At 35.2% G+C, this 16,333-nt stretch overlaps 1 protein-coding gene across 10 annotated transcripts in view; it reads left to right on the forward strand.

Moving 5' to 3' along the window:
• Positions 1 to 16,333, forward strand: part of KIDINS220 (kinase D interacting substrate 220) — a 184,930-nt gene that overhangs the window by 40,027 nt on the left and 128,570 nt on the right. For all 10 annotated transcript variants that reach the window (XM_048845445.2, XM_048845446.2, XM_048845448.2 and 7 more), the window contains exons 3-9: positions 2,659 to 2,757; positions 4,712 to 4,810; positions 6,618 to 6,716; positions 7,551 to 7,652; positions 10,417 to 10,515; positions 12,356 to 12,553; positions 15,265 to 15,363. In XM_048845445.2, coding sequence (XP_048701402.2) covers positions 2,659 to 2,757; positions 4,712 to 4,810; positions 6,618 to 6,716; positions 7,551 to 7,652; positions 10,417 to 10,515; positions 12,356 to 12,553; positions 15,265 to 15,363 — 795 coding nt within the window. The remainder of the gene's footprint in view (positions 1 to 2,658; positions 2,758 to 4,711; positions 4,811 to 6,617; positions 6,717 to 7,550; positions 7,653 to 10,416; positions 10,516 to 12,355; positions 12,554 to 15,264; positions 15,364 to 16,333) is intronic.

A 16,333-nucleotide genomic window follows, 5' to 3' on the forward strand; every position in this document is an offset into this window, starting at 1 on the left:
GATTTCACAAACATTTTTTTAACAAGCAGCATCAGCATAGAAGCATGTCCTCTAGCATATGAATGGTTAGCATATCTGGCACATAAATACATTGCAATGCCAGCTACAAAAGTGCCATGTGAATGCCTGTTCTCACTTTCTGGTGACATAAGAAGTAGGTAGAATTATCTCCTGTAAATGTAAACAAACGTGTGTCTCTTAGCCTGGCTGAACAACAAGCAGAGTGGACTTGTAGGATCTAGAGTTTTACATTGTTTTGTTATTGAGTTCAGTGTTAAAGCAAAAAAAAAATCTGCATTTGTAAGTTGCACTTTCACAATAAAGAAAATGCACTACAGTACTTATATGAGGTGAATTGAAAAATACTATTTCTTTTGTTTATCGTTTTTACAGTGCAAATATTTGTAATAAATATAATATAAAGTGAGCACTGTCAACTTTGTACACTGTGTTGTAATTAAAATAAATATATTTAAAAATGTAGAAAAACATCCAAAATATTTAATAAATTTCAATTGGTATTCTATTGTTTAACAGCGTGACTAAACTGTGATTAATCACGATTAATTTTTTTTAGTTAATCGTGTGAGTTAACTGCAATTAATCGACAGCCCTAAAAATATGTTTTTATTATTGAAAAACATTAATATAGCACCATACACTTACTTGGCATTTTACAGATATACAGTCATGTTTTCATCTCAGAAGAGCTTACAATTTATTACACTGTAAGATATGCCCTGTTGTGCAAAATGTACAACTGTGATAATTATTCATAATAATACTATCTGGAAAAATCCAATTTAAGCTAATTTAAGGAAAATGCCTGCTACACCAGAAAACTCTCCTGGATGAGTCAATGCATTTCCATCGTTCATTGTACCAAAAGCAGAAGAAAGGACTGATAATATATATTCCTTAATTAAGTAGTCAGCAGCAAGTGATTAGTAACCTTAACTAAAGCCACTGTAATTAGATAAGGTGATTCATCTTGTTAGTAGTTTACATTTTCAGGAAAAACATGGAGTCTTTGTGGCACCTTAGAGACTAACAAATTTATTTGGGCACAAGCTTTTGTGGGCTAAAACCCACTTCATCAGATGCATGGAGTGAAAAATACAGTAGGCAGGTGTATATATATTATGGCACATGAAAAGATGGGAGTTGCCTTACCAAGTGGGGGGTCAGTGCTAACGATGCTAATTCAAACAGGGTGGATGTAGCCTATTCCCAACAGTTGACGGGAAAGGGTGAGTATCAACAGAGGGAAAATTACTTTTTGTAGTGACCAAGCCACTCCCAGGCTTTATTCAGGCCTAATTTGATGGTGTCAAGTTTGCAAATTAATTCCAGTTCTGCAGTTTCTCGCTGGAGTCTGTTTTTGAAGTTTTTTTTTGTTGAAGCATGGCCACTTTCAGGAAAGTTACTAATGTACTTCTTACAATGACATGGCTGTTGTAGGCAGGCATTCAGTGCATATTACTAAAACTGAGGGAATTTGGATGCTGTTCTTTGCATCTTTAAGGGAAGCAATGATCCATTCAGACGTAGGGTAATTTCTAGCTTGAAGATGTAGCAAGGTGGGAGGAGGGTAGGGAGAAATCCATCATCTCACAGTGGCCAGCTGTAGGCACTTTCAGACAAATTCTGTTATCTGCAAACTCACCATAACCTTGAGTTTATCAGATTCTCTCTCTCTCTCTCTCTCCCTTCCCCACTTTCCCCAAAATCTATTCTTCCTCACAATCAGAAATTATCTTCTACGATGCCCTAATGGATTGTGGAGAAACCATCATACAGGAAAGCCCTTTTATGGACTCTTTCTCATAGCTAACGTGACTTACGGATATTGAGAGGATGCAAAGGATGGTGTCTAACAGCAAGCAACGTTATCTGGGATAGTTCTTTTGTTCCTTGTGCTGGGAGAGATACTTCTCTCCGAGAAGGCATCTCCGTAGAACGGAGTCAGCTTTGTATCAGGTTTTTTTATTATCCCTGATGGCTTGATCATGCAAGATGCTAAATGCCTTCCAGTCTTGTTTGTTTCAGTGAGATGAGACCTTGCAGGATAAGATTAATAGACTCTAAGTTGCTCAGTTGTCTGGTACAATGACAAGCATATTGTCTGTGTTCAGAAAATAATACATGTGTAACTGAACTATGTTTTCTGGACTTCCAAAAGAAATTTCAGTGTGGACTTTTGGTGCTCTGCAGATTCCAATTCATTGGTTGGACTGTGGTCTTTCTAACTGTATGGCTAAGCTTCTTCAAGCTGTGAGTAAGGAAGAAAAAACTCTAGACCTCCAGATGTGTTAGGTGGACAAATGAGTTGTGGACTGTTATGCTTTTAGTGTATTGCAATTATTTTCTAAAAGCCACTCTTTAAATATTTGAAACCACTTACTATACTATATGGACTACTATATGGAAAGATTTAATATCGTGTTGCCATTTCTTTTTTCACCAACATTTTTTGCATGTTTGAATATGTTAAGTTTTACCAGTGTTTCTCATATACTAAATCTAAGCATAAATTAAGTGAGCAGTACCTGAACTTCCTTTATAGATGACGGTACTTCACTGGTTGTGTATATAACTATGGGATTTTAAAGATGTATCAGCTTGTCTAAGTAAGTTGCAACTATCATTTGATTACAGAATGGTCAAACCCCATTGATGTTGGCTGCTGAGCAAGGCAATTTAGAAATTGTCAAAGAATTGCTCAAGAAAGGAGCTAACTGCAACCTGGAAGATACAGTAAGTATTAGTGTCATTTTCTTTTTCCAGGATGGTTCCTTAACTAGCACTAATGTGTCTGGCTCTAAATTATCATGTAGTTCTGCTTCAGGTCTGTTAAGTGAAGCACCTTTGCGGCTGAGTTCAGATCAATTATAATGGTAAAATAGTTAACACGTTTACCCATGTAACTGATCCACAAGGAAGCTCTCTTGACTAGGTATGTGCTGGTTCCTTCTTTGTAGCAGCATAGAACAGCAGTGTATAGCTATTGGTCATGTAGCATCACAAAGCAGGCTGTGTCCTGGCATTTCCATATTTAAACTGATGCCACTATGAAAGTTTGTGTATTTGGGAATACAGTACAGCTTTATTTTATGAGGTGTCTTTCATGGCTTATCCCAATTTTTTTTACAAAGCTGTAGTAAAGAATTATTACAGAATTACATAATAGCAGAGGGGAAAGAAATCACAAGGCATAGATGAGGAAGATGTGTTTAGCTGAGTTTTGAAAAAAAAATGGAGAATGGATGAAGTAGAGAGATAAAAGGCAGCTAATTCAATATGGGAGGAGCAACACTGGAGAGACCTCTTGCATCAGCAGTAGCAAGTTTGCATGGAAAGATCCAGAGATAAGTGCTAGATAAGCAGGGGACTTGAGGAGTGGCAAAAGAAACAGGCAGGATGGAGGAGGATTTAAAGGCAAGATGGGAAATTTTGAACTGAATCCTAAAATGAATGGAGAGGCAGATAGGTTTATTGATGATAGAAGTGATGTCATTCAGCTGCTTTAAACCTGTTAGAAGCTATGCAGAATACTGCTGCTAGTTTGAATTTGGGAGGCAATAGAGATAACTAGCAATAGTTAAGGTGAAAGATAGATGGATATATTAATATTACATCAGAGGTGTGGAGCAGGGGCAGTTTTATACATAGCCAGTGTTGTGGGGTTGGTGACAGGAAGATTTTACAAATATAAATATGAGAGGAGAGAGTTCAAAGTCAAGTATGTTTTCAAGTTATAGACAAAGGAGAGGTGAATGGAAGATAGAGTCATGTGGATTCTCTTTCCCTGCTGCTCATGAGAATGAAAACTCCTGAGACTTAGTTTACTTGTTTGAACAATCAGTGAAAGAGAACAGAGGGATTTTGAAGGCGAAGTACATTACAGTTCAAAACTATCAATGGAAAAAAGTTAAAGGTGGAGAAATGATGACCAAGAGGGAGAAGTTAGACAGACAAGTGTAGATGGCTGATAATGGAGCTTTGTGGAATTTGGGAAGAAGTGTCTTGGCACAGGAGAGAAACCACAACCATCAAAAGAGTTAAGTCTGAGGGAATTCAAGACACACACATACCTATGTATAAAAAATGGGGAGTACTTGTGGCACCTTAGAGACTAACAAACCTGACACATACCTATGTATGTAGATTCTAGAAAGCTGAAATGTTTTAGCGTTGAAGGCTGCATTGAAGTGAAAAAGAACCATATATTTTTAACTACACAGAAGAGAGTAATTCCCATCCTTTGGTCATGGAAAAACTCAGAAGTATAAACTTGTGATGGGGGAATCTCAACATGCTGGTTGTTAGTTTTGTTAGTTCTAGTAAGTATTGATACAGATTTGAGTTTAAGCCGTCTTTATCCTCTTGGCTTATTAGTCAGTATGATGAAGGCTTCCATTTGAAAAAACAGACTTCACAGTTTGGAAATACATTAAATCTCGTATTATATTGAACACATACCCACAATTTCACAGTGGGTGTATATTGTCATTAGTTGAAAAAATCAAGCACATTATAAACATGAATTTGTACTTTATACTAAAAATGATACTTGATAGCTCTGAGGGAACCACTGTACACTGGGACTAGTAAGTTGGTATGTAAAACCTTCATATTGTATCCTCTGTAAATATCACTAATTGAATTTTTAAAAAACCAACTACATCTTTCAACATTTTTCTTGTTGTAGGATAACTGGACAGCTCTTATTTCGGCAGCTAAAGAAGGATATGTAGACATTGTAGCAGAGTTATTTAACTGTAATGTAAATTTGGAGCACCGGGATATGGTATGAATTTTTTTCTAGTTTTAAAATGGAATAGTTATGCTAATAGGAACAAATATGGAGTTGATTTTCCAGCTATGCAAAACAGAATGAAGATCTTCTATTGTTTGTTGAGTACTTTAAAATGTAAAGAAGTTCTGCTTTAAAATGTTTGTCTAATGATAGAAAAGAACATACCTTTTCTGGCGTGGTTTTCTTTTTCTGTACATTAGAATTTCTTCTAGAGTTTAAACTAAAATACTGGAACTGTCTGTGAAATGTAAACTGTATTATGCTTGAGACTTTCTTGCATGCTGGAGGAATCTCAGGTCTTGAAAGTTTTAACCATTTTATTTGAACGCATAAAATTCATTATATTTAATCTTTGCAAATGTAAACTAGGAAGGGGCAAAGTAACAAGCACTCCAATGGTTGATTTTGTTAGCTGGGTGAAGAATGCATCCTAAAGGATAAATTTAAATCACTCCAGCAAGTTCAGTATAGTTTAGGGGCTTGGTTGTCTGGGCAATTGTATGTATAACTGATAGGATAGTCTCCTTATGTGGCATATGTTAGGGATAATTAATCTCATTAAATTGCAAAGTCCAACTCTTTAAATTCTTAGGATTCTGGGGATTTGATATTGCTGGGAAGGTAGCTAAAGAGAAAAATACTTTTTGTTGTTGTTGTTCTTCAGTAAAATAAATGTTAATATGGTGCTCTGGGTAGGGATAAAACCATTTAGAGTAACTCCTCACTTAACCTCCTAGTTATGTTCTTGAAAAATGCAACTTTTAGCGAAACGATGTCAAGCGAATCCAATTTCTCCTTAAGAATTAATGTAAATAGGGGGAGTTAGGTTCCAGGGAATTTTTTTTCTCCAGACAAAAGACATTATGTACATATACAGTATAAGTTTTAAATAATTTTAAACAAACAATTTAATACTGTACTCACCAATTATGATTTTGAAGCTTGGGGTCGGGGCGTGGGGGCTTACCCGGTCCCTGGCTGAAATGCTGGGTGGGCAGCGTGGGGTGCCCTGACCCACCTCCCCAGCAGGCGCACCGGGCTGGTGGAGTGGGGCAGGAGCCCTGGGAGGGTGGAACAGGGCAAGCCCCCACACTCCCACCCCGCTTCCTGGCAGGAATGCCTGGCGGGCGGAGCGTGGCAAACCCCGGGCCCCGGCAGGAGCACCGCGCAGGCGGAGTGGGGGAGCCAAACAAGGTTATAAAGGAACATTGCAGGACTTTAAAGGAGTATGTTCTCTAATAGATCAGCTACCTAATAACGAAACAATGTAAACCAGTACAAGGTTAAGTGAGGAGCTACTGTATACTTTTCCTTTATGGAAACATGCACATTCAAGTGGCAAGCCATGCTTTTGAACTCCGTCTGTTTAGTTTTGTAGAACAGTGAATTCAAATTTGTCTGTGAGTTTCCCAATAACTTTTATTCAACTGTAACATTGGCAGGTTTGTCCACTTTCATTTGAGAGCCATTATGGAAGCATCTTATACAAACTAGATTCCGCAGTGCTTTTGTTTGAAGTCTGTGATTTTGTCTGCGGCAAGTTTGATAAAATCATTTAGGAGAGCATTTTTCTTCCTCCTCCCCACCTCCTGCCCTAAGTTCTGTATGTTGCAGCAAAAAAAGTTTAATTTTAAATGTTACATGTTTGAATTTTTAGACTAGTTAGATGGCAACATTTGTCACTGTTGCTTGTGACAGGGTCATAAACAGGAGTCTAAGAACAGGTGTGTAACAAAAAATGCATAAATATAGGTTTTAAATAAATCTCTCAAATATTTTTCTTTGTTGTGTTTGACAGGGAGGGTGGACAGCCCTAATGTGGGCATCATATAAAGGTTGTACTAAAGTAGCTGAGCTGCTTCTTGAGAAAGGAGCAAACCCAAACATCACTGGGCAGGTAAGGTTTGATCTTTGAGAAGAGAAAGATCCCTCAAAAACCTGAATTGTGTAGTAGTAGTCTCTTGCGAAGAACTGAGTTTTATACAAAATTTTATACTGCATTTCATGGCAATAAAGTGATAGTTTTATGATTTAGTGTCATTGGAGCAGATGATGTTAAAGATTTCAGTAAAGTTTACATCAGGAAGATATTAAGATAGTGACAGTAATTTCTATGTGTATTAAGCCATGTACAGTAGAAGGAGAATTCTATTCAGTTTTAATTACTTTATTTCTAGAAATCAATAATTGAATAAACATTTATATAATTAAGAGTAGTAACATCTCTTGTTTTAATTATTTCTTGGTAACTAACAAATAGTCTGGGTTGTAACTGTGTCATATATACAGATACTCCTGAGAAGACTAGTCATGATACTGATTATTGGGGCTCTATTCTGTCTTCTGCATGTGTTGGCATTATTAGCTCCCATTGATGTTAGAAGATGTATATGGTATATATGTACGTAGTGTATATGTACATAGTGCGTTTTAGGTTCTGTTTGTCATTACAACTGTGTAAATAGTGAGGTATTAGGATATGATCTTTTTAAATCCTTGTTAAGAATAACTGTTTACAAACAATACATGACTTTTCTACTACTGACTAATCCATTTAATTGGCAACAGTTACTGAAGTATGATCAATAGATAATTTGTGTGTATTTCCTTTCATGTTTTATGAAGACTGAGGCATTCTAATAGATATTAATGTATAAATAAAAAAATAAGTAGAGTTAAGAATATGTTTTTGATTCCATGGCTTAGTTTTTATTTTGTTATCTGATCCAAGCAATATAGCGTTTATCCAATCATTTGGGCAGCAGGACGTGGCCACTCGGATATAGTACATCTGTTACTGCAACATGGAGCTAAAGTCAACTGCTCTGATAAAGTAAGCTATGATTTTTGTACAGCATTTTTATATTATTAAAGAATTGTTTGTAGAGCCCAGGAAAGAGCGTTAAACGTCAAGGAAATTATCTAGCATATAATATCCAGAATTTCTCTTCATTAAACATTTCATTTATGCAAGAATTTCAAAATTTATACATTTTCTGACTAAAACATCTGTCACTGATTCTGAAAAATTAGACTAAATTACATTTTTTTGCTCACATGGTTAAAATCCCTGTGGTATGGACCAAGTCACTGGCTTGGCAAGTATCCTTTGCAAATCTTGCTTCATAGTATATAATAGTTTACAGTGAGTAATATACTAAATATAATATCAAAATATTGCAGTGAACACTGATTGCCTTAAATCATGTTTTTCTCCTTTTGCTTCTATAGCTTTTGGAAACAGTGCTAATCTGACTTGCATACATATATAATTCTGGTATCTAGAAGCCTGTGAGAGAGGAGTTAAAATTGCAAGCATTTAAAATGTGGTAACTTCATTTTGTGAAGTGTAGCTTTTTGACGAGTTAGCTGATCACTGTTCCATAGCAAATAGCTTCTGAAAACACAGCTTCAGACTAAATAAACAAACACAGCTTCAGACTAAATAAATAAACTTAATAGGCCAGGTGAGAGAACACCACCTCCATCTTATTGCTTTCACAAATAAGTTTGATCACCTAATAAAGATGAGATCATAAAAAAACTTTAAAATAAATAATATTTATTTTTAAGGTTTAGTTGAAATATTCAGGAGAAATTGGATGACAAAATTATTTTTTTAATTCAAAGTTACTTCCTGGACGATTAAATATTCTTTGGATTTTTTTAAAAGTTCCTGTTCCAAGGCATGGGTCAGTGTGATAATGAAAATGCAGATTGATGACACTTAACCGAAGGATGAAAATGGAAGTAAATTACTAAGTACTGAGTTTTGAAACAAACATTTCATTTCGTTTTCCATTTTGCAAACTGGAAGGTCATTTAAAAAAAAAGAACTTAATATTTTAACTTTCTATATTGTTTTTCATTGTCCTGAATAACAATACAACATCAAAACATTGCTTGTTCTTTTAATCCCCGACTCTGTCTCATCTTAAGGGACATATTATTTATTAGGGAACCTTACTTTTGAAATTTGGGTTGTTAATTTTAAGTCCTCGATGAGACTCTTAGAGTTACAGGAATAAAACCCTTTCTTCACACAAGCTCTTTACACTTCCATCTGTAAAAACTGACTCGGTTGCTAGTCAGTTTCCTTTTATAAACAGTTGCTATTAAGTGACCCCTTTGTGGTGCTCAGGATGTCTCTGTCTAAAAACAGATTGTATGGCTCTCCATAGAGTAAAATAATATTTTTTAAAAAATTGCATGTGTCTGAAAATACTCCTCAGATTGATCTTTCAAACAATCTTTTTCCCGATGAAATTAGTAGTCATTAATTATAGGATTTTATTCCTTGTATTAAGTAACTTTCAAAGAACAGCTGTACAGGATTTCCTACAATATATATCTTTATTTTTTAAATGTAAAAGCAGCCTTTCATGAAATCTTGATGCTTATACACACTGATTGATTAATACAAAAATTAACCAAACACTGTTCTCAATCACAGGTTGAATTATTAATCTGAAAATAAATTCCCTTCCCTGTCTGAACTGTAGTTTTCAACCAAACCCTTCATAAAATGCCTAAGAAATTAGATGCATGTTGAAGCATACTCTGAAATTTTGGAGCTAGGGTAGGGAGGAGGAATTGAGTTTGTCAAGGATCCGTCCAAAAAAAAAAAAAGTTTTACCATAAGCTCTCTCTCTCTTATTTCAAAAGCAGGGGACTAAAAGGTCATTGCCTAAGCTTACCACACTAGCAGCAATATTACATGGGGAGGGAGGTGGTCTCTCAAATGGGAAAGACTGAAATCATTTAGTCCCTGATCCAACAAACGCCTTAAACACATAACTTTTAGCATGAGCATATTCCCATTGAAGTCAATGGGCCTACTATTCACATGATTTAAAGTAAAGCATATGCTTAGTTACTTTGTTGGATTGGGGCCTTGTGGCTTTGTAAATCAAATCCTGCACCTCAGAGTCGTTCGGAAACTAATACACAGCTCTTGTAGACTGTTGAGACCTTTTTGAAACTTTGACCAATCCAGAATACTTGTTCAGTCCTCCATAGTCTTCTAACTTGAAAATACTATAGGATCTTCAGTAACTGCCCTGATGCTTGCACTACATCTTCCCCTGATCCACCGAAAATGCATCCATCACCACTTCCCTGTTTCTTTCCTGCCCCCGGTAAACCCCTTGTGCATTGCTTTATGTTTAAATTTCTTGACACTATAGCCCCAAATGCTTACATTGTGGGTCTTATCTTCCCCTATTCTGTCTTTCTACCAGTGATTTTAGCATCACTGTACTGTTAATTCCTTCTCCAGCTCTCACCTCCATGAATTTTCACATGTTGCCTCCTATCCAGGGAATAACCCAGTATGCTAAGATACCAGTGTCTTCTCAAAACTTTTCCCTAAAACTCCACTCCTATGATATGCATCTGTTGCGATTATGAGGGGTGTATCTTTTTTTATACTGTAAAATAATTGGGAAAGGCAAGGCCTGTCTTTATTTTTGTGTATTTTATAGTGCCGAGCACACTCTATTAGACAGTATAGGACACTAGTCCATTCTTGACATTAAATACAGTAACTCAATTTGAAAGAACATATTAATAAGTTTTGTGATTGATTTTGTTTATAGTATGGAACCACACCATTGATTTGGGCTGCTAGGAAGGGTCATTTGGAATGTGTGAAATACTTGCTGCAGATGGGTGCTGATGTTGACCAAGAAGGGGCTGTAAGTAACTCATTTTGTTTTCCATGGTAAGATGTGTCCACATCTCTTGTTTCTAGCATAAACAGATTGACATTTCTGGTGTGCAAAAATAAAACAAAGCAATGAAGAAAAAGCAATTTATTGGCCTTGATCTGTGTGCAGGTTATTTTTTAAGATCTAATCAAAAAGACATACAAGAAATCAAACTATCAGAGAGCTTTTTATGACTATGGATTTTGTACTCTCAGCTGTGACATTGCTATATAATTTTTAAACGATGAATTTTAAATTTAACATATACATTACAGAAGTAGTGGAAAATAATGGCACACATTTAATTTCTTTGGATTTATACAATGAAAAGGAACGTCTGTGCTATGTTTTAGGAGTCACAACTTAATAGATTGTCAGTTGCTATTTTTAGAGATTTAACTACTGTGTCAAAACTCAATGATAAGCAGAATCTTGGTAGGCCAAGCACCTATCACATGTTGCTATTTGAATAATAAAGCATATATAAAAGTTGGTGTGGCTCTTCATGTTTTCCAGATAATATGTTTAAAACTTATTGCTTTAATTGCCTATTTTGTCTTATAACTGAAAGGCTGTTTTTATTTTAAAATAGTTATTGAAGAGTGTTCGATATTTGAATTGAAAATAATGTAATTAGTTCATTTAGAAAGGTGACCTCTCTGCATAAAATGTTCAATAAAAATTCCGTAAGAACACACAGTACTTACATTAAATACATATGGCAGCAGTCTTTGTCATCTTTAGTCCTGCAAAGGAAACATGCAGGCAAACCCCTACACCTGAGCAGTTCTCTTTACAGGATTGAGGCCTAATGTGATAGAATAAGCTGACAGTTCCCAAGAATTCATGTAAATGAATTGCATCCTGAATTCAGAAACAATGTGTGCTTTGATGAAGACAAATGTTGAGTTTGAGTGTAGTAGTGCACTTTCTCAGTATACACTGTATGTTGATGCATGGGTACTGAAATAATAGTCAAGCCCTGAACTAGTAAAACAGGAATTCTATTTGGCTTCACAACACATGGATTTTTGATGAAAATGAATATTTAAATTGCTCTAATTATACAGGTTAAAGTGGGTGCTGCGAGTAACCCCTACAAAAAAACAAAAAAAGTTACCCCCCCAAAAAATGTTTCAGCATTCTTCTTATAATTTAAACATTTCATATCACTCACATTTAAATTGTGATATTCTTACTCTGAAAAGTACTTCAAATATTCTTTAAATAATCCTATTGAAATTAGTGAGACTGCTCAAGAAGAAACATACTACTTAATGTAAGGGTATTAGTCTAGTTGCTGGTGAAAACTTTGCTATGTCATTAGCATTTCATTCTAGATAACTCTTCAGATGGTTGGAGGAGGGACAGTGGAGGGTAATATTCTCACTTCAAAGTGTGCAATAAAAAAACAGTTTGTTCTGGGGTAAACAAATAAAAAAAGTGGTTCTAATTTATTTTTCTGAAGTGGAATTGGCATATTTAGTGCACTGATATGATTTTCATAATAATGCAGAAAGATTGTACAGTTCATATTTTTTTCAGAAGTTATGATAAATTGCTTTAGGATTTCACACTTGCATTTAGAAAGCTCTTTGAGATAGTGCCTGTTTATTTTTAAACTTTATAAAGTACATACTGCCATATATGGTACATTTAATAAATATCTGTGCTAACATTTGAATGCTCGAGAAAGTATTTGATACTTTCATGAGAAATCTTTCATTCTTCTTTAGATAGCTTGCAGTGTTCAGGTATTGTAATTATTTGTATTTCTTATTTAGGGTGTAATAATTTCTTCTTTTTTTTTTTTTCTTTTTTTTTTTAGAACTCTATGACTGCACTTATTGTGGCAGTAAAAGGTGGTTACACTGACTCAGTAAAGGAAATTCTGAAAAGGAACCCAAATGTAAATTTAACAGATAAAGATGGAAATACAGCTTTGATGATTGCATCGAAGGAAGGGCATACTGAAATTGTTCAGGATCTACTTGATGCAGGAACTTATGTGAACATTCCTGATAGGGTTAGTAAGTGCTCTGATGATAAACTTGGTGTCAAACATATGCCTGATATATTAGCCTGCATAACTTTATGTAGTGTATAGTGGTGTTATTAACTCATATATATATACTATGTATTTTCATATTTATTTTTTAATTTTCTGCAACTAGGTGGCAGACTTTTGTGTTACCATTTTAAATCAGCCATGGGCAACGTGCTTGATAGGAAAAAGAAATGTTATTTGTATAGAGCTAAAGAAAGTCTAACATTCTTCTGGCATTACCAGTTGCCACTAATGTATAGGTGGACTAATGTTACCTCTTCAGCATGCCTTTTTCCAGCTCCCTTGGTTTTTAAGAGTCATGAAATCCATTCAGGGCCTGGGTTAGCACAGCAGTGCAATACACTGTGGGACTATCCACTTGAGTTTCTTAACAGATGCTCCTTTTTGTTTTTTGATGTCCTTCCAAAAGATATGCTGTAGATCAACCATAGTATATTGAACTCAGGATTCATTTATTGGGTGGTGAAGAATAATACCCTCCCTTGCTGCAATTACTGGTTGATATTCTATGTTCTTTGTTATTCAGGAAATAAGAATAAGGGATCAGGGTTGTCCCTTCTAGCATTAATATTAATTAAATAAATATTGTTTACCAGAAAGTCACTTTCTTTTAATTTTCAATGCCTTTTTCACTTTTAACAGAGATCAATCTTTTTTTTCCTGACACAGCAGGTGCTTAGAAAAATGTAATGGGTCTGGAGGCAGTTTTAATAGTTTCTAAAGTGTTTCTAGCACTGTCAAGTTACAAGGTAGAGTCATTCTGGATTGACATCTTGCTTTTTCTCTCTTCAGTAGTGATAGAAATTTAGCAGCTAATATTTCACAAGCTGTTATGATTGGAAATCAAAGTGTTAAGCATTCTTTTCTAGTTCTAAAACAAAGGACATTGGCTCAGTTTGAAAGTATATAGGTAAAACTGATGCATAAAAATGCTAGGAATCATTTTACAGCAGCAGTAATGATCGTAATGAATTATATCTATGCTACTACCTCTTGTGACTCCACTGCTCTAGTGTTTTTTTAATAGCAGAGGCTTAAATCATATTGAAAGTCATTTGGCGGCAGCTGCAGGAGGTGGGGGAAGATAGTAATCAGAATGAGGTTATTGTAAGGTCTGATATCTTTGAGCTTGACAGAATTAGTAGGCATTGATCTATACTATTAAACAGCTAATATCTTGTTCTGCTAAATACTAACACATAATACCTTTGGCTCAGTGACAAAAACTCTCAATGGTTGCTGCCAGAGTTCAAAAAGTCAAAAAAAAAATTTTTTTTTGCCACTAATGGTTTCCACACTTAAATATCCACTTCATGTGTCTCCTAAACAGTTTTGTACTAAACTGCAGTGTGTGTCTGATGGCGTATGTGGCATGAAAAATTATTGGTCTTACAGAAACAAAGGTTAAAATACTTAATACTCTCACCTTCTGTTAGGAGCCAGATATGTAGTGACTTCTAATTGGTGTGGATTGGAATTCCTCATTCTTAAATTTTCTGATTTGGGTCCCAATTTGAGGTATGGTATTGGTTGAGTAATTATTTCACAGTTCCAAAGGATACTTAATTTTATTATATGCTCTCCCATCCCCTATCCCCCTTTTTCTTTTTGGTACAAATTACTGTGACAAAAAGAAAAGAAAAAAAGAAAATTTTGAGATAGAATAATACTATTTTGATTCTGGTTGTCACTGCAAATGAAAACAGTTTTACACAGAGGGATTTAAAATAGTGAATAGTGGGAGCACTAGCACCGATTTTGACTTGCAGCATTTAAGTTTAGAATTTTGCTACTAAATACTAAAGGAGGGGATGTTACTGAAAATTCACGCCCTTAGACTGCTTATACAAAATGGTGATTATGTTTAGATACTTGTTCATTTACTGATGGCATTTATTTTCTCTGTTTCACTGTGGAAAAAAATTAGACATGTCATATCAGTTCATGGCTTCAGTTTTTGTATATTATAACAATTACAAATTATGTGAATTGAGAGGTGTTAAATAAAATTTATATTGGATTTTAGGCCTTACTCTTCAGATTGTATACTCATATAATTCCAATGACTTCTGCGAAGTTACGTCTTCTTTTTTATGTTGGAGTAACTGAGATCAGAATCAGCCCCTTGTGCACAGCATTTATTTATCAAAAGAGAAGACCTCAGTATAAAAAAAACCCCATTGCTCTATGAAGAAAAAGCACAAATTCCTGAAGGACTTCAAAATGACTTTTCTGTATGAACACCTATGAATTAACACAGAATTAAGCAAGAAAAATTTATCTTTTCCCATATTTATTCTTTCTTGTTCTTTCTATGCTTGCTTTATTTTAAGATTTGGTTCCTCAAATTGTAATCTTGCACATGATTAGGTTTTACTTCAAACGCTTAATGTCTGACCTCTTTGCAATAAAAATACTTGTTGAAAAATGGAATCTTTTTCTACTCTCTGAGTATACTTAACCAGTGTAAACTACTAATAGGTAATCTGAATTTCATTATATAAAGATTTAGTAAAAATTGACATGATTTATATGTTCATAGGCTATAATTTGTCACCTAATGTGATTTTCAGGCAAAATATTATGTTTTCTTTTTGGTAAATCATTTTAATCAAATGAGGGAAGATTAACCTATTGCTCCTGTTTTCTATCATTTAATTTATTTTCAGAGTGGAGACACTGTGTTGATAGGGGCTGTTAGAGGAGGTCATGTTGAAATTGTGAGGGCCCTGCTACATAAATATGCTGACATAGACATTAGAGGTCAGGTAAGTACAATGGCGGTGTTTTGGTTTTTTTTATGGTGGAATGGGAAGTTGAGAATTGTACAGTTCCCTGAAAAATACAACTTGAAAAATTTGTCCATAGTCTTACCAGCCAGAGGACAACTAGTATGAAGAAAAAAAAATCTCTTCTGACACTGCTCTTGCTCTTGCTCTTGAAGGAATACATCTTATATGCTGTATTTAATAAAAATATGTTGTCAACCAACTTTTTACTTTTAATTACCTAACAGAAAAAATATTTATTGAATATATTTGATGCATTTTACCAGTATTCCCATAACATATTTGCTGAATAAATTATATTAAATATATTGTTGTCAGTACTATTTGGCCGGGCCTACTCAAAACATCTTTCTTGTTTTTGTTAGAACTTCTTTCCCTTCCTGGCTTAACTCCACTTTTTTTTTTCTTTTAATACTCTGCATTATTATCAATTACTGTTAGTTTTTTCTTCCACACTGTGCTTCTACTCACTTTTAATATCTTCTTCCATGTCTTCTTCCTCTTCTTTCTTCTCCCTCTAAAGCCTCTCTCCCAATACTGTATTTCTGTTTTCAAGCTTGTCACATCCAATCGTTCCTTCTACTCCTTTAACCTTTCCCCACCACCTGTATGTTGGTGTGTAGTAAAGCACCCATGCACTACTTGCTAGAACACTAAACTTACTAGCCACAAAAAAAAATAGATTTGGTGCCTCAGTGTCTGCGGATGATACTAAACTAGGAGGAGTGGTAGGTATGGTGGCAGGTAGGGATAGGATACAGAGGGACCTAGACAAATTGGAGGATTGGGCCAAAAGAAATCTGAGGAGGTTCAACAAGGATAAGTGCAGGGTCCTGCACTTAGGACGGAAGAAGCCAATGCACCGCTACAGACTAGGGACCGAATGGCTCGGCAGCAGTTCTGCAGAAAAGGACCTAGGGGTGACAGTGGACGAGAAGCTGGATATGAG

Source organism: Caretta caretta, chromosome 3, assembly GCF_965140235.1.
Source record: "Caretta caretta isolate rCarCar2 chromosome 3, rCarCar1.hap1, whole genome shotgun sequence".
NCBI classification, from domain to species: Eukaryota; Metazoa; Chordata; order Testudines; family Cheloniidae; genus Caretta; species Caretta caretta.